This window comes from Xenopus tropicalis, chromosome 1 (genome assembly GCF_000004195.4).
Source record: "Xenopus tropicalis strain Nigerian chromosome 1, UCB_Xtro_10.0, whole genome shotgun sequence".
In the NCBI taxonomy this organism is placed as follows: domain Eukaryota; kingdom Metazoa; phylum Chordata; class Amphibia; order Anura; family Pipidae; genus Xenopus; species Xenopus tropicalis.
The window spans coordinates 140,192,436-140,214,246 of record NC_030677.2 but is presented as its reverse complement, the minus strand read 5'-3'; the positions used below and the strand labels follow the sequence as shown (position 1 = coordinate 140,214,246).

The following is a 21,811-nucleotide window of genomic DNA, read 5'->3' as shown; positions in this document are numbered from 1 at the left end:
GGGGGCTGTTTCTGCTGAATTGTGCTTAGTACGGGGAATCCCTATGCTGCCATAGTTTTATGCTATCTCTCTGTACAGGCTATGAGCAAACTTAGGGGGCTGTTCCTGCTGAATTGTGCTTAGTACAGGGGAATACCTGTGCTGCCATAGTTTTATCGTATTTATCTGTACGGGTTATGAGGAAACGTAGGCTGCTGTTCCTGCTGAATTGTGCTTATTATGGGGAATCCCTATGCTGCCATAGTTTTATGCTATCTCTCTGTACAGGCTATGAGCAAACTTAGGGGGCTGTTCCTGCTGAATTGTGCTTAGTACAAGGGAATACCTGTGCTGCCATAGTTTTATGGTATCTCTCTGTACAGGCTATGAGCAAACTTAGGCTGCTGTTCCCGCTGAATTGTGCTTAGTACAGGGGAATCCCTATGCTGCCAGAGTTTTATGGTATCTGTACAGGCTATGAGCAAACTAAGGGGGCTGTTCCTGCTGAATTGTGCTTAGAACAGGGGAATACCTGTGCCGCCATAGTTTTATGGTATCTCTCTGTACAGGCTATGAACAAACTTGGGGGGCTGTTCCTGCTGAATTTTGCTTAGTACAGGGGAATCCCTATGCTGCCATAGTTTTATGGTATCTCTCTGTACAGGCTATTAGCAAACTTAGGGGGCTGTTCCTGCTGATTTGTGCTTAGTACAGGGGAATCCCTATGCTGCCACAGTTGGTATCTGTACAGGCTATGAGCAAACTTAGGGGGCTGTTCCTGCTGAATTGTGCATAGCACAGGGGAATACCTGTGCTTCCATAGTTTTATGGTATCTCTCTGTACAGGCTATGAGCAAACTTTGGGGGCTGTTCCTGCTGAATTGTGCTGCTTTCTAACTGGCAAGAAGAAGTACTGCACAAGATGAGACATTTAAACTTTTGTCACTGCTCCCCTTTCCCTCCTGCTGGATAGTCAGCAGAGCTTTGTGTGATTATACCAGTGATCCCCAATAAGTGGTTTAGGGGCAACATGTTGCTCCTGGTGGCCTCAAAGTAGATGCAGTTTTTACATTTCTGGCTTGGAGGCAAGTTTGGAAGTTGATAAAATGGCTGCAGCTTACTTATCTTTTTTTTTTGTACAGTAGTTTCATGCTCATGTTTTTCTTTCACTATTCCATGGGGGTCCCTAATTAATCAGGTGCTAAATTGCAATTGGTCTGTTTTGCTTTTCTGTCCCTTTCTATATATTACATCTATTTTTCTTCTGTTTATCGATACTCTTCCATTTGCACTGTTCTGTTTATTCTGCTGTAGTTTCTAACTCACATTACTTGTTTCCTCCCCATTTTGATTTCTGATTCTGTTTCTAATCCCTCTTTTTTTCTCAGTTTTTTTCCTGCTCTCTTTCCCCCTCCCAGTATTCTTCTTGACAATCAAGTTAAAAAAAAAAGCTGTGCACAGAATGATATTTACATTTAAACTGTGTGCCTTAACTTATCTACTAGAAGGGGAGAGCTCCTCTCACACAGGGCTGTGCCTGCATGCTGTGCATTAGGACGGTGAGTGAAGAGGTTCATACTTTAATGCTTTGCAAACTGTCCAATCACACGTCACACGCACAGCCTGTTTGAAAGGAGCTTTCCCGTTGTGGTAGAGAAGACGGTATACTTAACTTGGTCTAAATGTAAGCAGCATTCAAAACACAGCTTTTTTATGATGTAGTTTGGCCGGGAGGAAGAGTGTGCAGTAAGAATTAGTTAGCTGCTGTGCCGGCAACAGCCCCCACCCCCTCCCCACTCTGTTCCGATGTCTGTGGGTGAAGGGGAGGGGGAGTAAATGCTCCTGATTTCTTCAGTGTTGCGGGGCCAAACTGGGTGCAATCGGCCCAGGACCGGCCCTGTGTACCACGCTACTAGACTGTATGTGCCTCCTTTACTAGTTTTCTCAGGTGCAAGCAAAAGTGGGAAGGTGGAAGTTAAGCACGGTCGTGTGATTTTATCCATATACATTCATTCATGTTAATAAATGTATATATTGTTTTTTAGCACCGTTTTGTGTGAACCAGTGACACCACTATTTACAATATTTACTGACCTTTGACATAAAATATACAGCTAATTTAGTATGACTCTTTATTATACGAGTTTATAATGTGCAAAACTCCCCTAAAGGGCCCCTGTGTACACAGCCTAATGCCTCCTCCCCGACCCCTGTCCACCAATCGGGATCTAGAAGAGGCGTGTACCAGTTGTGCACCCGTCTGTGCACACAGAGCTCCAAGAATACAAAGGGGACACGCTGACCTTCACGTATCCTTTTAATATAAAAGAGGCATCTAATTTATTTTCAGGACATAAATCTATAAGGAAAAGACAATGCTTTATCCCTTTACTTCTTTTTCTCATCTTTTTTGGACTATCCTTTTCCATCCTGCCTGTTTGATGGTATATTCCATCCCAGCCCTTCCTACCCTCCCCCTACTGGTATATTCTGTCCTGTCGCTTTAGTTTAAGCTTTTATTTCAACTCAGTGTGGGGCGGAAGGCACTGCTGGGAGACGTCCCAAAATGTAGCCTTGTGTGATACTATGGCATAGACAGGTTAAGTGGGCTTCACTTCTTCAGCCTACATTTATGCTACATGAGATTGTGAGTTGTCAAAAATAATGTCACCGTTGCGGTTTCAGTGCAAAACAACTCCCAGCATCCTCTGTTATGTTTAAACTTGTAGTTTTGCGGCTTTTGTTCTGTCAGGTTGTCTTGTTGTTTTTGTTGCGCCAACCAAGTTAGTTTAGCGGTGTGGTACGGCTCCAGCTCTAGTTGCATTGCTCACAGACTAGAATTGGTCAGAGCGTTAGTTCTGCGCTTTGGATTTTGGGGGTCAGTGGCATTGGCTACTTCTGTGGGGGTTGCAGTCCCCCTCACTCATAACCGCTTGACAACACTTGATTGACAGCACTCCTCAGCAGAGCTGGTCCTAGGCCGATTAAGCAAATTGCACCCAAATGGGCCCCGGCCAATGGGGGCCCCGCACCATTGAAGAAATCAGGAGCATATACTCCCCCTCCCCTTCACCCACAGACATCGGAACAGAGTGGGGAGGGGGCAGGGGCTGTTGCCGGCACAGCAGCTAACTAATTCTTATTGCACACTCTTCCTCCCGGCCAAACTACATCATAAAAAGCTGTGTTTTGAATGCTGCTTACATTTAGACCAAGTTAAGTATACCGTCTTCTCTACCACAACGGGAAAGCTCCTTTCACACAGGCTGTGCGTGTGACGTGTGATTGGACAGTTTGCAAAGCATTAAAGTATGAACCTCTTCACTCACCGTCCTAATGCACAGCATGCAGGCACAGCCCTGTGTGAGAGGAGCTCTCCCCTTCTAGTAGATAAGTTAAGGTACACAGTTTAAATGTAAATATAATTGTGTGCACAGCTTTTTTTTTTAACTTGATTGTCAAGAAGAATACTTCAAGGGGAGAAAGAGAAATGTAGAGAGGGAAAGAGAGCAGGAAAAAAACTTCTGAGAGGTAAGGAAGAAAAGAAAAGCACAGAATGCAGAAAAAAGAGAGATTAAAAACAGAATACTAGTCAAGAAGAAATCAAAATGGGGAGGATACATATAATGTGACTTAGAAACTACAGCAGAATAAACAGAACAGTGCAAAGGAGAATGGAAGAGTATCGATAAACAGAAGAAAAATAGATGTAATATATAGAAAAGGACAGAAAAGCAAAACGGACCAATTGCAATTTAGCACCTCATTAATTAGGGACCCCTGTGGAATAGTGAAAGAAAAATGAGCATGAAACTACAAAAGAAAAGATAAGTAAGCTGCAGCCATTTTATCAGTAAGGATCCCCAACCTTTTTTACTGGTAAGCCAAACTTTGTAAGCCAAATTTAATAAAAAATGTTGGGGAGCTACACAAGTATGAAAAAGTTTTTGGGGGATGCCAAATATGGACTGTGGTTGGCTATTGGGTAGTCCCATTTGGACTGCTGGCCTGCAGGAGGCTCTTATTTGTGTAAAACTGTCTCTGTTCTTCCAAACCTGCCTCCAAGCCAGAAATGTAAAAACTGCACCTACTTTGAGGCCACTGGGAGCAACATGTTGCCCCTGAGCCACTAACTGGTGATCACTGGTATAATCACACAAAGCTCTGCTGACTATCCAGCAGGAGGGAAAGGGGAGCAGTGACAAAAGTTTAAATGTCTCATCTTGTGCAGTACTTCCTCTTGCCAGTTAGAAAGTAGCACAATTCAGCAGGAACAGCCCTCTAAGCTTGCTCATAGCCTGTACAGAGAGATACCATAAAACTATGGCAGCATAGGGATTCCCCTGTACAAAGCACAATTCAGCAGGAACAGCCCTCTAAGTTTGCTCATAGCCTGTACAGAGAGATAGCATAAAACTATGGCAGCATAGGGATTCCCCTGTACTAAGCACAATTCAGCAGGAACAGCCCCCTAAGTTTGCTCATAGCCTATACAGAGAGATAGCATAAAACTATGGCAGTACAGTTATTCCCCTGTACTAAGCACAATTCAGCAGGAACAGCCCCCTAAGTTTGCTCCATATGACAGATCCATGAACGCTGCTTAGTGCTGCTCTGTTCTGCTAGTGTTGGGTGAATCTGGGAATGGCAGTACACAGCAGGGCAAATTGCATTCTTTCCAGCTCTTCTCCCAAGCAGCAGCCAGCAGTTACTGCCCTCCTAACTTGTTACAAACATTAGTATTTTTAGTATACAGGTGTGGTATTTGGGGGGGGGGGTGGTCACAAAAGTGGGCGTGGCAATGAAATTAGCTTTTTAACCCTCTTTACATTTTTCAAATGTTGGGAGGTATACCTGTATTAAGCACAATTCAGCAGGAACAGCCCCCAAAGTTTGCTCATAACCTATAAAACTATGTTCTTTTTTCCAATAAAAACAATCAGCGCACCAGAGGTCACCCCTATAGATTAGAGGAACAGAGCTTCCATTTGAAGCAGCGTAGGTGGTTTTTCACGGTGAGGGCAGTGAGGCTGTGGAATGCCCTTCCTAGAGATGTGGTAATGGCAGATTCTGTTAATGCCTTTAAGAGGGGCCTGGATGAGTTTTTGGACAAGCAGAATATCCAAGGCTATTGTGATACTAATATCTACAGTTAGTATTACTGGTTGTATATATATAGTTTATGTATGTGAGTGTATAGGTTGTGTGCTGGGTTTACTCGGATGGGTTGAACTTGATGGACAATGGTCTTTTTTCAACCCTATGTAACTATGTATGGCAGCATTGGTTGAGATATATCCAAATATCCATGGCCCTACAAACGACACACAGTATATTTATGCGCATACCTAAACCATACCTCCCAACATTTTGAAAACAAAAAGAGGGACAAAAATAAATGGTGCGCGTGAAAGCTACTTTTAATTAAATTTGTATCTTTTTTAGCTTCAGTGCAGGAGATCAAAGGGAAATGTGGGACTTTTCAGTAAGAATCCGGGACTGCGGGTTGAGCTATCAAAACAGGAACTGTCCCGCGATAATCAGGACAGTTGGGAGGTATGCCTAAAAAGATGTTTCAGTACAGTCTTATATAAAAAAAATATATATATATATATAACAAACTCAACAGTAGAAAGCTAGCTATGAGTGCTTTCTACTGTTGAGTTTGATGCATTATTTTTGTCAGCACCCAGCCTTTGCCCCGATATTGGTGAGTGCCAATTCTTTACAAGACTATATATATATATATATATATATATATATATATATATATATATATATATATATATATATATATATATATATATATATACCGACACCATACACTGTAAGGTCCGCTGTTGCCAAACAAGCAGACATTTCCGCTGATATCTCCATCAGACCGAGGACCACATCAATTAGCCAACACAGTCCCCTATCCAGTGCAAAAATTAAATCTGCCTGATTTTAGGCCACATATCAATCAGGGGTACCCATACATAGGTAGATAAGCTGTCAAATTGATCTAAAGGACCCAAATCTGAAGGGTAAATGTAACTATCTTTACAGACGCTTTAGGAATTACCACTGATTATTTTTACATGAAATATGCTAATTATTATTTTTCAGTTAAAGCACAAAGAATGCAGATTCACTGAGGGGTGCAATATGTTAGGCACCACCAGTCAATGCAATAGTTACGTTTTTTTCCCAGGCCAATGCTTTTAGGAAAAAAATGCACCACCCTAGGGGGAAAAAAACCCCACCATGTTATTGTTATTAACATTTTTACATAAAGCGCCAACATATTCCTCAGCGCTGTACAATAAGAGTAAAATTTTGGGGGAGAAAGCTTAGCGGGGGGTGTGCCTAACACAGTGAATTCCGGTTTCTTTGTCATTTGAGCATTTGAGTTATGTTCTACTTAGCCAGCTCATCCGTCCAAGGCATTTTTATGATTTTAAGGGGCAGATTTATCAAAATGGGAGTTTAGAGCTTAATGCATAAAAAACTAACCCATGTTCTATTCGTTCCAATGGTATTTTTATATGGGTATTTATCAATGGGTTAAAGTTATAACTCACCCATTGATAAATATGCTTCTAAAAATCTCATAGGAATGAATAGACTGTGGGTAGGTTTTTATGTATTAAGCTCTAAACCCACATTTTGATAAATCTGCCCCTCCATATGGAAATATTATTTTATGACATCGCCATTTAAATATAATATAATTGGTCTTCAGTTGGGTTATGGGCCCATACATGAAAGAAATTCAGTAGTACTGTTCTAGAAAAAAATGACAAATGTGTAAAGCATGCTTGAAGGTTAATGATGACAGGATGTACTGTGGATAAAGACTATTAAAATGCTATTTTCTTTAACCTACACTCACAGATTTCATGCTGATATAACTTAATTCAGTTGTAATACTCTGATTTAACCAGAACAAGCCTTTTCCAAAAAGGGGAGGGGGGCAAGTACATTGCAAAGTGAATCCAGCGGAGGAGAAAAATACAAGAGAAGCAGTGTTTAAAAGGAATTTCTTGGATGTTTGTGCCTTGCTTCAAGAAGAACTACTTGCATCCCTAGTGACATAACTAAATGTAATAACAGTAAAAACTGCTGTAAATACTACACATTTTAGATGAGATAGCAGAGAACACATAAATCATTAAATGCAGGATATAGTGGCAGATATGCATTTTTATGCATATGCATAATTTCTTGGAATTAAAATTTACACAAGTAAAATAAAAGGAACATTAGATAACAGCCCTACATGTATTATGCTATAGCTAACACAAAGTGTATCTTATTTAACATTTAGGCTGAGGCTTAACACATTATATAAAGCAAGGGGATTGCATAGTGTTCCAGGGAAATGTCATTTAGTGCCACTATTCTATTCACCCCTCCACCGGGGCACAGTGAGGAAAAGTGTGGATGCAAAAGTGAAGGCATTCAAGCACGCTCTGTTCCTGTTGATGGTGTTACTCCCATCAATGTGACTGGAGATGGGGTAGCAGTTCAGGGATGTGAACAACTTCTACACCTTATTTATCAGCGTGTTGAAAAAGCTGTAGGTATAGCCGAAGCTGCACTAGATGTGGCCAAGGCCAACAGTAACCTTTTAAGCCAACTCCAAGAAGAGATGAGTGGTCTCAGAAAACTTACTGAAAATACAGAGAAAGACAAATTTCCAGTACAAATGCCAGCTGCTAATACAAAATGCAAAATATCAGAAGATGAAGAGGTGGAGGAAATTCGTGGTGTTCAAGTGGTTATTGAAGAACTGAGACAGCTGGGTGCAGCATCTGCATCTTTGGTACCTGGTTTTCATACACCATCTATGGACAGGACTCCAAAGGATGGATGCCTGAGTGCAGGCCCCTCTCCCGGTGAGGCTAACCCATTGCTTAGCCCTATGCATGTGCCAGTAAGTGACAATAATAACATTTAGGTAACGTGGTCATTTAGGAATAGTTCAGCCTGACAGAACTAATAAGTACTCAAATGATAAACCATGAATAAAATTTCTTATTTGCATGACATGATGCTTATATTAATTGTTCCTGATAGTCCCCTTTAATTGGGAAACAACCTGTCAACCCTGGTGCAGGTAGTATAAGGTCCACAATCCCTCTAGTGCAGTGCTGTCCAACTTCTGTGGTACTGAGGGCAGGAGTTTTTCCGGCCTCCGTGGTGGAGGGCCGATAACGGAAGCTAGTTTTTACCACTCCCCTTTTTAAAACCACACCCACTTGAAACCACACCCATGTTATCGCATGACCATAGCCATATTAATGGTGGTAGTACAGCAAAAACCTGCCATACTCTGCCTTCCCTACCTTGCCTGTGTGTGCCATACTCTGCCTTCCCTACCCTGCCTGTGTGTGCCATACTCTGCCTGCCCTTCCCTGCCTGTGTGTTCCATACTCTGCCTGCCCTACCCTGCCTGTGTGTGCCATACTCTGCCTGCCCTACCTTGCCTGTGTGTGCCATACTCTGCCTGCCCTACCCTGCCTGTGTGTGCCATACTCTGCCTTCCCTACCCTGCCTGTGTGTGCCATACTCTGTCTGTCCTACCCTGCCTGTGTCTGCCTTCCCTACCCTGCCTGTGTGTGCCATACTCTGCCTGTCCTGCCCTGCCTGTGTCTGCCATACACTGCCTGTGTGTGCCATACTCTGCCTTCCCTACCCTGCCTGTGTGTGCCATACTCTGCCTGTTCTATGCTGCCTGTGTGTATGGCACATACAGGCAGCATAGGGCAGGCAGAGTATGGCACACACAGGCAGCATAGGGCAGGCAGAGTATGGCACACACAGGCAGCCTACAGTGACGCAATGCTGGCACTACTCCTACAGTCTGCACAATAACTATATATTAAAAAACTTTTTAATTGCAGTACCACCACAGTATATGTTCTTTTTATAGTGTGCAGGGTTTATTTGTGGGTCTCTACTGCTCCTACAGTCTGAGGTGTGAACAGGGGAACAATGTGGGTGATTACAACCTGAGCCTGAGGTGTGAACACTGCAGGGGGTGAATAATGCAGGGATTAAAAAGTGTGAACAACACAGTGGATTACATTTTTAAACAATACAGGGGGTTTACAGCCTAAATCTGAGGTGTTAACCATGCAGGGGGCCAGTACTGATACCATTTAAAGCTTACACAAAGGTAAGCCATCAAAGCAGCCAGACAGGTGGGGGGCCACACAGAGGGGGGTTGCGGGCCGCCAGTTGGACAGCACTGCTCTAGTGCATTCTGTGATGAAAATTGTATTAGTAGTTAGAAGCATTTACATTGAATTTAATAGGAGGTGGCATCAGTGGTTTAGTGTGGTCAAGGTTAAAATATAGTCTGCTATTATAAATGGATTTTTTTTTAAATTAACTTATACCCCCAATCCCCCTATAAATGGTGTAATTTGTTCAGTGGAAGATAAGGAGCTTCAAATTAACAACCCCTAATCTAAAGCCAGCTTTGGACTGGCATACTTTAGACCTACCAGACAACATGATGCAAATGGCCTAGCCCACAAAGCCAGTTACTTAGGTCTTTCTTAAATCCAGCTAAATATATAAAAGATGGAATAGATAGACAGACTTTTCTATCTCTCTGTGCGCTTTTCACCCCACTCTGTTCTCTCACTCTTTCCTATTTTGGTTTACACTTTTTATTCCTCTTTCATTTCTCCTTTACTTACCTTCCACCCATCTCTTATTTCCCCATTCTTTCTTCTGACCTCCTTTCTTGTGTAATTTCCCTCTGTTGTGGTAGGCAGAAGAGGCAGCTGCCTAGGGCGCAACGATTGAGGGGCGCCAGGCAGGTACCTCTCCTGCCTACCCCTAGTGCTACTTTGTCATTGCCTCTGCCGCTTAACATTAGCGGTGGAGGCAATGACCGACCGAATCGCGCCGCCCCCCCCGCCCCTCCTCCTGTGCTTTGGTGCGCATGCGCCGTTGTGTGGGGGGGGAGGTGGGCGGAGTTGGCCGACCGGGTTGCCTAGGGCGCCCGGGCAGCTTGGCCCGCCCCTGTCTGAATACACTACTATTATTTAAGTTTAAGCTCTCACAACATCAGCTTTTGTCTACACTGTCTTTTTCCTCTTTTCTCTCCTCTTACTCTTTTTTAGTCCCGATATGTCATGTGGGACACAGCTTCTGATCTTCTGATTGTGAGTGTTTATGTAGGCTTCCTAAAAACAAGAAACAAGAGTGTAAATTGTTTGCCACAAAGAAAGTATTAATAGTCCCAGGAAAAAAAAAGTGTTCCCAAGTCAAGCAAGAAAAGTTTTCCAGCAGTAACATATCCACAATGTTACTTATTGTTCTTCCATAAATCGAAACAATTTGTATTCTAACAGTATCCCTTTAAAGGAGAACTAAACCTAAAAAAATGAATATGGCTAGAAATGCCATACTTCTGAACTTACTGCACCAGCTTAAATGTTTAGCATCCAGGTCTTTACATTTGTCACAGGAGCTTTGTTAGGAGTGTCAGTGACACTCACATGCTCAGTGAGCTCTGGGCAGCTGTTGAGAAGCTGAGCTTAGGGGTCGTCGCAAATTATAAAGCAGAAAATGAGGTTTGTCTATCATGAACGCTGATGTAATTTTTGAAGCCAAGCTATCCCTAGAAAGAGTGTATACATGCTGATATTTAAACAATGCTGCTCACGGTTTATTTCTTTGTGGTTGAATATATGACCATTGTTTTAAACCGAAGGGTGTAGTGCATTAAGTTTTGTTTGTATTACAGTTGGTGGTGCATTCATGCTCTAACAGTCTATGGGATAGTCTAATATCTGTGAATATTTATTATGTTGATTGGAAGCACATTAAGTCCCTTTAACATTCTAATGCTAAATCTATAGAATAGGCCAAGTATTTCTTACCACTTGTATAATTCTGAAGTATTGCCCCTCAATGTGAATGGAAACATAAAGAAAACTGCAAGGTCAATGTTGCACTGCATACAGTTGCTGATGAAAGTATACTTAATTTGATCCTTAGAAGGTTAGGCAACAGACAATGTAAATAGGTTATTAAAATCTAAATTCAGTTTGAAAGGTATGCATATAAGGCTTGAAGTATGTTTTCCCGTTACATGATTATCTATGTTCTATGAAAATCTGATACTGTATGTACTAACATAGCTACTTTGTTTTTAATTGTATTTTTTTCCCCTTTTTCCATATCTTGTTTTGGGTATTTGAACAAAATCTCTTTACAGACTTTGTGTGTTTATTTTTGCTTTTCTTTGTTCCACTGGGAGACCAAGTCTGTCACTTTTAATAGGGACAGCTTCTGTTTGCTGCAGTTTTGGCAGGAGTCGGATATACATACCATCTGTCATATGTGAGCTGAAAGTCTGTGTGTTTTGGTTTAGCCTCCAATAGCCATCTTAACGCTGTCGCTCCTGTAATGCTACATACCTATTATACCTATTGTAGATGAGTTTTAATTATACACTGTAGAAAAATGTAGTGTACTGAAATGGGTTAGCATTTAGTAGTAGCAATATATGTAAAAAAAAGTGATGCAAATTTTGATTTCTCTTGGATGTATCTTCTACAGGTTATTGATGATTTTTTGAACACTGAAGCCCCTGCTGCAAGAATTCTAGCCCCAAGTTTTGTAAAGCATCTCACTACATCTCGCCCTCATGGAGATACAGTTGAAGTTCTAAGCGAGTCAGCTCCCCCAATTATGAAGCCAACACTATCAACACATTCTCATCTGCTAATACAGAGGGATGGCTCTCTTAGTCCTGGTGGTATAGTGATGGCTGAAACTTCTTCAGCTTCTGCAGAGATGAGGCCTTCCATTTCACCACCACCACCATTGGCATCATTTTATGCATGCACAAGCAGTCGGCAGCGTGGCAATGGACAAAAGTGCTCCCGCCGGAAACGGGATCTAGTGCTGTCAGTGAGTGTGTTTTGCTTATGTTTTAAACCTAAAAAGCCTTAATGAACTGGTGACAATTTTAAAAATGGATTTTCCTCTTTTTTTTATTTTTGAGGAAGCCATGCCCCATGTTTCAGATGATCACCTTCTTACTCATGTGATATTAATGGTTGAATTAATATGAAATTATACATTGATAAGCTGCAGTGAAGTAGTCAGATTCAGTCTTGCTTATTTATGCACCCAATGCAAGTAAGTATTAAAGGAGAAGGAAAGGTAAAAACTAAGTAAGCTTTATCAGAAAGGTCTATGTAAATACAGCTATAAGTACTTTTTTGTTAACATGTTCTTAGGGTATCTGACTTCCTCTCTAAGAAAAATTCTTCATTCCCTGGAGCAGTGTCTGCTCAGTTCTCTCCTCTCTCCTCCCTGTTGCTCCCCCCTCCCATAAGAATTCATAAAACCCACTCCCCCCACCCTTAGGAATGTGTGATCTGAGCTATAATGGCTAGAGCTGCAAGCAGGAAGCTATGAACACCAAGCTAAAATCTTAAACAAACAGAGAACACTTCTAGGGCTCTTTACTCAGGTATGGTAATGCAGAATATTTATAGCGTTCTAGGTCGCACTAATGTGGTGAATCTATTAGCAGTAAAATGCCAAAATGACTTATAATTGAATATATAAAAGTAGAAAATGCATCATGGAATTGCCTACTCATAGAATGTACTTGATGGAGTTACATTTCCAATTGCAAGTGTGGTTTATATGGCCCAGGGCCTTGAAAACAGAGCTTAACCTTTGCCAGACTTTGGCAGATAAGAAGATAATAGACTCTAATGAGTGCTGGTAACTTATATCGTAGTGATAGAATTACTTACAATTACATTCTTCCATTATGCAAAAAAACATTTTAAGGGTTGATAGAGTAAATAGAGTCTGGATAGTGTGTAAATATGTTATCCCTGTACATAATGTATAGATTCGAAATACAAACAAAGTGCAAATATTTATATTATATTATTTCATCAGTTGTGAACATCAGAAATAAACAGCTGGTGTCTCTAGTTGTGATCTTTGGCTGTCACCATAGCCTACTAATGGAACAATAGAGAAAAGGAGGTAAGGAACGCTAAAATGTTTTTAGAGAAAACCATTTTCATAGAACATTTGACTGCTGGACTGCAATTTTCTTTGAGAAAAATGACAATCAAAAAAAATGTTGGCTATGGGTCATTCAGGGGACCTTTCTGACTCAAGTTTGTTCACAAAGGTACTAGGAGCCTAGCTCCAGTGTGCTAGTTCAGTTTACTTTAGTACAGGGAGCTCAGACACAAGGGAGTCATGGAATTGACACTGTTACTTCTAGTGTTTTGTGTGAATTGTACCTACACATGTATCTGAATTACATGTAGGGAATTGCACACTAAACACAGGGTTTTGTAGTCAGGTGTATCACTATGCTATGCATACATAGAATGACCACAAAAAATGTTGCTTCAATTTTCCAAAATGGTCTATAATTTGTCCCTGAATATGTAAATTTCATCCAAGATGCTGTAATGCTGGTGTCCTGGGAGAAATGCTGCAGTGTGGGTAAAAATAAGACATGCTTGTGTTTTGTGCCTAATGCTCACTAATTTGTAGTTCCCTTACAAAACTACATGAAAGATATACTGTAAAATCAAGGCTGCCTGTACTTATACACTTACATGAAAGCTGTATTGTATTTTAATACATTTTTGTTGTTTGATTTCAGAAACTGGTTCATAATATTCACAATCATATTTCTAATAACAGACGATTCAATGGTTCAGAAAGGTAAGCTGAAAGGTCAGGGACACTATGTACTGTTTAATTTTATCTTTCACATGTATCCAGTTCTCATCTCAGTTCTTGGCTTTGTTTGCTCATTACAGCATCAAATCATCCTGGAATATTTCAGTTCTAAAGTTCCTGGTGGAGAAGCTAAAGCAAGAGTTGGTGTCCAGCATCAATCATTACACAGACAAAGAACTAAAAGGTGCACATCTTTTTGTCTGTATTACACCATGCTTTCCTGTTACCCTATATGCCAAAATGCAGTATACAAGTAAAAAAAAAAGCAAACCATGCTTTAAGGTAAATGTAAGAAAACCTACAAACATGTGCATATAAAACAAATAAACCTCTGTGATTTAGGCAAACATGTCCAGTGTAGATTTTGACTGTGGCAATATTGTGAGATTTTCCAGAAGGCAAACTTCTTGAACTAGCTTTATATTTTTGGAACCATATACAGTTTCTCCTCCAAAGGGGCTTATCAATGGTGCTCAGCAAAATTCTAAATTTAGACTAAGATGGCACATACTGCTAGTGTTATTCCATACAGCTAAATATAAAAGAAAATTAATTGTCAACCCTAACATACTCAGCAATGGCAAAACACTGCTGAAGAAATTAAAGGAATAAAAGTCTCTTTTCAGAGTAAGGTATTTATTTGGTACATGGTGTTGCATGGAAAACTTGATGTTACATCTTTAAAATACTAAAATAAACATTAAAAGCCTTTCATAACATTTGCACTGCTGAGAAATTTCAAGTGCTGTCAAATTCCACAATTAGATAGGTGTTCCAGGACCTAGCACTGACTGGTAAACCAATCAGTTTTCAGGCAAACAAACAGTATAACCAAGCTCATTACCCTTGAGAAACTCTACGTTTATCATTTATCCTTTGCAACCATGTACTGCAGAGAAGCTTTCTGATACTACAGAATTGTGTAATCGCATAAGTCAGATTGGAGGCATGTAATTGTGTGGTAATTAGATACCAGATTGAAACTCAGCATCTTTGAAAACCCCTAGGTGCATGTTTTGATGTTTTGCTTGTACCCTATGGAGTGCTTAAATCTGTTCAGACTTTGAACAGTGGACGTTATTTTTTTACTTTTTCCCCTTTTCTCTGTCTAACCAAGGTGCCTGTGTTGCTTACTTCCTGACTAAAAGGAGAGAATATCGCAACTCTATGAATCCTTTCAAAAGTCTTAGAGAGAAAGAGGAAAAAAAGCTCAGAAGCAGGAGATACAGAGTAAGCATATACACAGCGTGATCATCATTGCAATCAGGTGTTTTTGGATCAGTCAGTACAGTGACTTTTTCATGACAGTTTGATAAAGGTATCTTATCATACACTTATGCCAAGGGCATTCTCAGCCTGCGGATAAACACAGGCCAAGAATCAGCTCAAATCAGCGCTCTTCTGTGCCTGCACTCTGAACCACTGTGTGGGACCAGGTGCAGGCACACAGAGTGGATTTTGGCACCAAAATACGTACTCACTTTAGCACCAAAGGCACTGATTTGAGTGTAGGGTTGATTCTTGGCCGGTATTTATCTGCAGGCCCTTGGCCTTACACAATTTCTTTGGGGCAGAATTTGTGATTTCCTGTTAACTTGGCATCTCACTACTTAGCTTGTCTTTTTTATACAAATTTCACTCTGAAATATAGTAGTTCATGTCTAGTAATAATCAATACCAAAAAAAGAGGATAAACCAGAGGAAAAATGTCTGAGCTACTTAACTAAAGGCAGTGCAGGAGAAGCAAAGGTGTAAAATCTGTAGCTTTTAAGTTGTATATAAAATAAACTACTTATGTGTTTCAAGTACCTACAGCCAATGAATATCATTCAATTAAGGGCCATACAACCACTATAAGGCTTAGAAATACAGTGGTGTGAAAAACTATTTGCCCCCTTCCTGATTTCTTATTCTTTTGCATGTTTGTCACACAAAATATTTCTGATCATCAAACACATTTAACTATTAGTCAAAGATAACACAAGTAAACACAAAATGCAGTTTTTAAATGAGGGTTTTTATTATTTAGGGAGAAAAAAAATCCAAACCTACATGGCCCTGTGTGAAAAAGTAATTGGCCCCTGAACCTAATAACTGGTTGGGCCACCCTTAGCAGCAATAACTGCAATCAAGCGTTTGCGATAACTTGCAACGAGTCTTTTACAGCGCTCTGGAGGAATTTTGGCCCACTCATCTTTGCAGAATTGTTGTAATTCAGCTTTATTTGAGGGTTTTCTAGCATGAACCGCCTTTTTAAGGTCATGCCACAACATCTCAATAGGATTCAGGTCAGGACTTTGACTAGGCCACTCCAAAGTCTTCATTTTGTTTTTCTTCAGCCATTCAGAGGTGGATTTGCTGGTGTGTTTTGGGTCATTGTCCTGCTGCAGCACCCAAGATCGCTTCAGCTTGAGTTGACGAACAGATGGCCGGACATTCTCCTTCAGGATTTTTTGGTAGACAGTAGAATTCATGGTTCCATCTATCACAGCAAGCCTTCCAGGTCCTGAAGCAGCAAAACAACCCCAGACCATCACACTACTGCCACCATATTTTACTGTTGGTATGATGTTCTTTTTCTGAAATGCTGTGTTACTTTTACGCCAGATGTAACGGGACACGCACCTTCCAAAAAGTTCAACTTTTGTCTCGTCGGTCCACAAGATATTTTCCCAAAAGTCTTGGCAATCATTGAGATGTTTTTTAGCAAAATTGAGACGAGCCATAATGTTCTTTTTGCTTAAAAGTGGTTTGCGCCTTGGAAATCTGCCATGCAGGCCGTTTTTGCCCAGTCTCTTTCTTATGGTGGAGTCGTGAACACTGACCTTAATTGAGGCAAGTGAGGCCTGCAGTTCTTTAGATGTTGTCCTGGGGTCTTTTGTGGCCTCTCGGATGAGTTGTCTCTGCGCTCTTGGGGTAATTTTGGTCGGCCGGCCACTCCTGGGAAGGTTCACCACTGTTCCATGTTTTTGCCATTTGTGGATAATGGCTCTCACTGTATTTCGCTGGAGTCCCAAAGCTTTAGTAATGGCTTTATAACCTTTACCAGACTGATAGATCTCAGTTACTTTTGTTCTCATTTGTTCCTGAATTTCTTTGGATCTTGGCATGATGTCTAGCTTTTGAGGTGCTTTTGGTCTACTTCTCTGTGTCAGGTAGCTCCTATTTAAGTGATTTCTTGATTGAAACAGATGTGGCAGTAATCAGGCCTGGGGGTGACTACAGAAATTGATATTGAAATTGAAAATTGAAATTGATAAACCACAGTTAAGTTATTTTTTAACAAGGGGGGCAATCACTTTTTCACACAGGGCCATGTAGATTTGGAGTTTTTTTTCTCCCTTAATAACGTAAACCTTCATTAAAAACTGCATTTTGTGTTCAATTATGTTATCTTTGACTAATAGTTAATGGTTTTTGATGAGCAGAAACATTTAAGTGTGACAAACATGCAAAAGAATAAAAAATCAGGAAGGGGGCAAATAGTTTTTCACACCACTGTATGTCACATCACTAACCATATAGAGATCACAGCCCAGGTGTAAACAAACTACAGAGCCTGTGCTCACTGGTTTAGCTACATAACAGTAAAATATTCGAATAGAAATAAAGATGATAAGGTACTTACCCGAGTTAAACACTGGTCTGTGTGCATATATTGGATTGCAAATTAAATATACTCCTTGGTCTAGGTGCAGTGCCTCAGACCCTTTGCTTCTGGGAGAATCAGTTGTCTGCACCACAATTTCCCTATGTGATGTATAAAGAATACTTTACATGGGAATGTGTCTTCATCAAGTAATTCATCAATAATAAAATTATATTTAGGCAGTAGATCATTCCTTGTCATGGGTTACTGGACTATTTTTTTTATCCTGCAGCTTTGACTAGCCTAATCTTCAGTTAGAATAGGCATGTCACACTGTATTAACTCAGTGTTACTTGTTGGTGAATTATATTGGCCAGCAGAGTCTGAACCTTAGAAACCTAAGAAGTACACAATAGAAGCCAATCATACAAATAAATGGTTTCTGAGATCTGTAGTAACAATATAGTAATAAAGTATGTTCAAATCTTAGTGATTCTACTCTTAGGGGGAGATTTACAAAGACCCGAACGCTCCGAGTGTATTCTTGCGCAATTTTTTCGAGCACCCGCACGAAAAATTCGGAAAGGCTCTGCCGCTGTTTGCAATGGTTCGGTACGAAAATTCCGTGACTTTCGGATCGACAATACAATATTATCGAGACTAATACGATTTTTCGTAAGCATTTTCGTGATATTTGCGATCTTCAGAAATTTTCGTTTCCAATCCGAATTTTTCCCATTTGGGATTCGAACTCGTGTTTTGATTAATCTGCCCCTTAGGATAGCTTTCACCTGTGGATTTGTACATGTATAGGACCCATTATCCTAACCTGTTATTTTAGGAAGGCCATTTTCCATCTCTGTAATAATAAAACAGTACCTTGTACTTGATCCTAACTAAGATATAATTAAACAGATTAAGGCATACAGTTAAGGCAAAATGATCCTATTGGGTTTATTCAATATTTAAATGATCTTTAGCAGACTTAAGGTATGGAGATCCAAATTACGGAAAGTTCCCTTTTCCCAGAAAACTCCAGATATCAAGCATTCTGTACCTGTATTTTTTCTTGTAAACTATAGATCTTCTTCTTGCTGTGTACTTGCCTGGTTCTGTATTCTTCTGTAATACAAATACATCACTTTTTCTGACAGTTTTGTACATGAACTACTCTGCCTACCCCTAACAGTATCAGTACATATCTAGTTCTTCCTGCTTGTTGTAAATCTGTAGTTTTTTTTGCCATATACATTTTTTCTTATGCTCTTAGGCACTGAGAATCTCTTCTGCATCTCCGTGTTGCATATTTTCTAAGTATTTATACTGTGTCCCATTGCTTTCCCACAGCTCTTTGCCAATCGTTCATGGGGAGTGCAGCAATTCCCTGTAGAGGACCAAGCTTTGTGGGAAGGTGTTACAGAGGAGCTGATGTCAGATGAAGAGGACAGTATCTCAGAGCCAGGTGTCTGGGTAGCACGACCACCACGTTTCCGAGCACCAGAACTCACGCGGCTTTGTTATCGTATTGATTCACACTCAAAGCATGGCAATAAAACAAATCGTGTATATGGAGCCCTATCTGATCGACTACCATCTGCAGAGGCACAACTTTTACCACCACACCTCTACAACCCAGACTGGGAGGGGGATCAAATAGATAGTGATGCTGGAGGGGTAGATGGGGGTGGAAGAGGAAGAAAATCATTTTGCCCGGATTTAAACTCTTTTATACAGATAAAAGTTGAGAAAGATGAATGAACTGTAGGAAATAAACACATAGGGGATGGGGGTTGAAATAAATGTAAAAAAGCAACACTGACAAATTCTGGAAAAAAGACAAATGCTCAAAACAGTGTCTACTGATATGAACAAGATAAAGGTACCAGTCCAGAGATACCTAGAAGAGCTGTTCATGTAACCACTTCATTTGTTTTGTAAAAAATAAAATGTTGCTTAGAACATTTTTATTTTATTTTAACACTGGAAATTGTGACCTTTATAGTGCCATTATCCTATAGTGTTCTTTTTTTTTGTATTTTGAATCACCATAATATAAAAAATAAGAAATATTTGCCTAAAATGTACTCTATATGAGATAGCCTTCCACATTTGAACAATTTAATGTATAAATGAATGTAGAGCTGTGAAGGTTGACTATTTGATAAATATGCACCATAGTGAGTATTTTGGGTTGTTGTCTCCAAGTCCTACCTAATACAGTAGCTGTTGCTCTCCCATACACTGCGCAAATTCTTTCCCAGCCAGCCATTTAATTAACAGTCTCCACTGCCGACCCTATAATTAACAGTTTCGCAGATTCACCAGCTTGTCTGTGAATAAAACCCAGAATTTAGGCTTAGAATTCATGTGCTGATGATAAAAGAAATATGTTTTTGCCCTTTATTTTCACTGCTTTCCTGAGTACAGAAACAGTGGAGCATAAATCAGCTTCCTTCAGGCAAGATGCCTTGCATGTTTGTGCGAGTTTCCTTCCATCTCAGGACATGCAAAGCATAGTTGGAGGAGAGCTGACAATCAGTACAATGTTTCAGTGGTGCAGGTAGTCATGGCAAGCAGTGGAGGGAATACTAAGAGAGAGACAGACATATAAAAAGAGATAGAGACATATATTTATAAAACAAATAATATATTTATAAAAAAAAAAGTATTCTTTTGGTGGACACCTCTTTTAAAGCAGTACTAAACCCCTCTACAAAGCCCTCATTTACTGCCCTCCCTCCCTGCTCCCTCCTGTCAAAGTCTTACATGGAAAAGTGTCCCTGCTTGTAAACCTGACATATAAAGGCAGAGTAGCACTGCAGTGTCTACAGGTGCTAACTTCTGTATCTAAATCCTTTGTCTATCACTTTGCTAATGGGAAACACTTTCTGGCGCATAGGCAATTTGACCTAATCCCAGACTAGCTTCAACTGCACATGTGCTGGAAAGCTCCTTGTCAGCAAACCGATTGAATGATACTGATGATGGCACCTGTAAACTCCACTGTAGAGTAATATAGATTAAACTCTGCTCGTTGGGATCTTGGGATTGGGGGGGGCAATAGAGGGCAGTGAATAGGGGCTTTTGTTTGTGGGGTGGTTTCTTTTTGTATAAAACAATGAAATTCTAAGCAATATGAAGCATTAATTATTTAAAATTATTTGTAAATGTGTTTTCTGTTAAAAGTAGTTCACAAAAATTGCAGTAAAATTTGATAATATAGGGCAATTGTTGTGTCCTCATGAATGCCATCTGGTGGCCAAATATAAGCCAGACATAAAACAGCTAACTGCTGTTACTGAGTTATGAATTGGTATGAAAAATATCTTTTTTCTTGTGCAATGAGTGCAAGCACGCACACATCCAGCACACTAACAGGACTGTAGGCACTCTGTATATTTTGCAGTTGCAAAAAAGGTCAGTTTGACTCTTTATGTGCCTGTGCAGTATACAGCCATCTAAAGGGTAAACTATGAATTACTTTTATTTTATGATATATTTTCTAACCCAACCCATAACTTATACAAATTAATATTTGCTATTAGATTAGAAAGTTTGAGAAAAATTCTACTAAAGTTTTAGTGATCAAACAGGCCCTCTCAGCATTCACTACCCTCTGGATAAGCATCAGCACTGCATGAGTTTTGTATGAAATATAACTTTATTTAATCTGTTCAGTAATTACTTGAAGGAGGCCATTGACAGACTGGCTTTCTAGACATCTAAGTGGCAAATGATATTCAATGTCAATAAGGGGCTGATTCATTAACCTTCAAATGCTTCCATGATTCAAAATTTTGTGAACTAAAACTCTGAACATTTAAACTGGTTCACAATTATGAATTGGGTCCAAATGATTGGATTAGTCTGATATCGCCCTCCTTAGATGGGCATATCGGGTGGAAGATCCTCCCATTTGATAACCGTGCCAAAACTATCGCATTTTATAGTGTGTGGCCAGCTTTACATAGTAAAAGCTTTGATGAAGGACTAAAGCTGGCCATACACGTGGCGATCCGACGATGTTTCGTACGACCATCGGTCGCACGAAACATCGTCAGATCCGCCACACACCATTCAGGGCTGAATCGGCAGGTAAGGAGGTAGAAACAATAGGATTTCTACCTCCTTCTGCCGATTCAGCTCTGAAGGGAGAATTTTGGTCAGGCGCCTTCTATGGCGCCCGATCAAAATTTTCTAACCTGGCCGATCGACGAGCCGACCGATTTCAGCAGCTTCCTGCGACATCGGTCAGCTCGCTGACATACCATACACGCACCGATTATCGTACGAAACAAGGTTTCGTACGATATCGGTGCGTGTATGGCCACCTTTAGAAGTATTGGTGGATAATAAACGTATCTGTAGCCAGCAATGCCATCTGTGGCAGCATGTGCCAGTAAGTTTAGTTTTTTCCCTTTACAGTTTACTGGTAGACTGAATATGCAGTGCAGTTTTGGGCTCCAGTGGGAAAGTTCACAGTGGGAAGAGTTAATTATGAAGTTC

The 21,811-nt window shown here is 40.4% G+C and overlaps 1 protein-coding gene across 1 annotated transcript; it reads left to right on the top strand.

Annotated features, from left to right (window-relative positions):
* The first annotated feature begins 1,839 nt into the window (after positions 1 to 1,839).
* Positions 1,840 to 19,486, top strand: c14orf93 (chromosome 14 open reading frame 93). Its single transcript, XM_002941513.5, has 7 exons — positions 1,840 to 2,288; positions 6,856 to 7,897; positions 11,545 to 11,898; positions 13,637 to 13,698; positions 13,797 to 13,900; positions 14,834 to 14,946; positions 18,653 to 19,486. Exons 2-7 carry the CDS (start codon positions 7,343 to 7,345, stop codon positions 19,061 to 19,063), a joined length of 1,599 nt encoding a protein of 532 aa, XP_002941559.2. The 5' UTR covers positions 1,840 to 2,288; positions 6,856 to 7,342; the 3' UTR covers positions 19,064 to 19,486.
* The last annotated feature ends 2,325 nt before the right edge of the window (positions 19,487 to 21,811 follow it).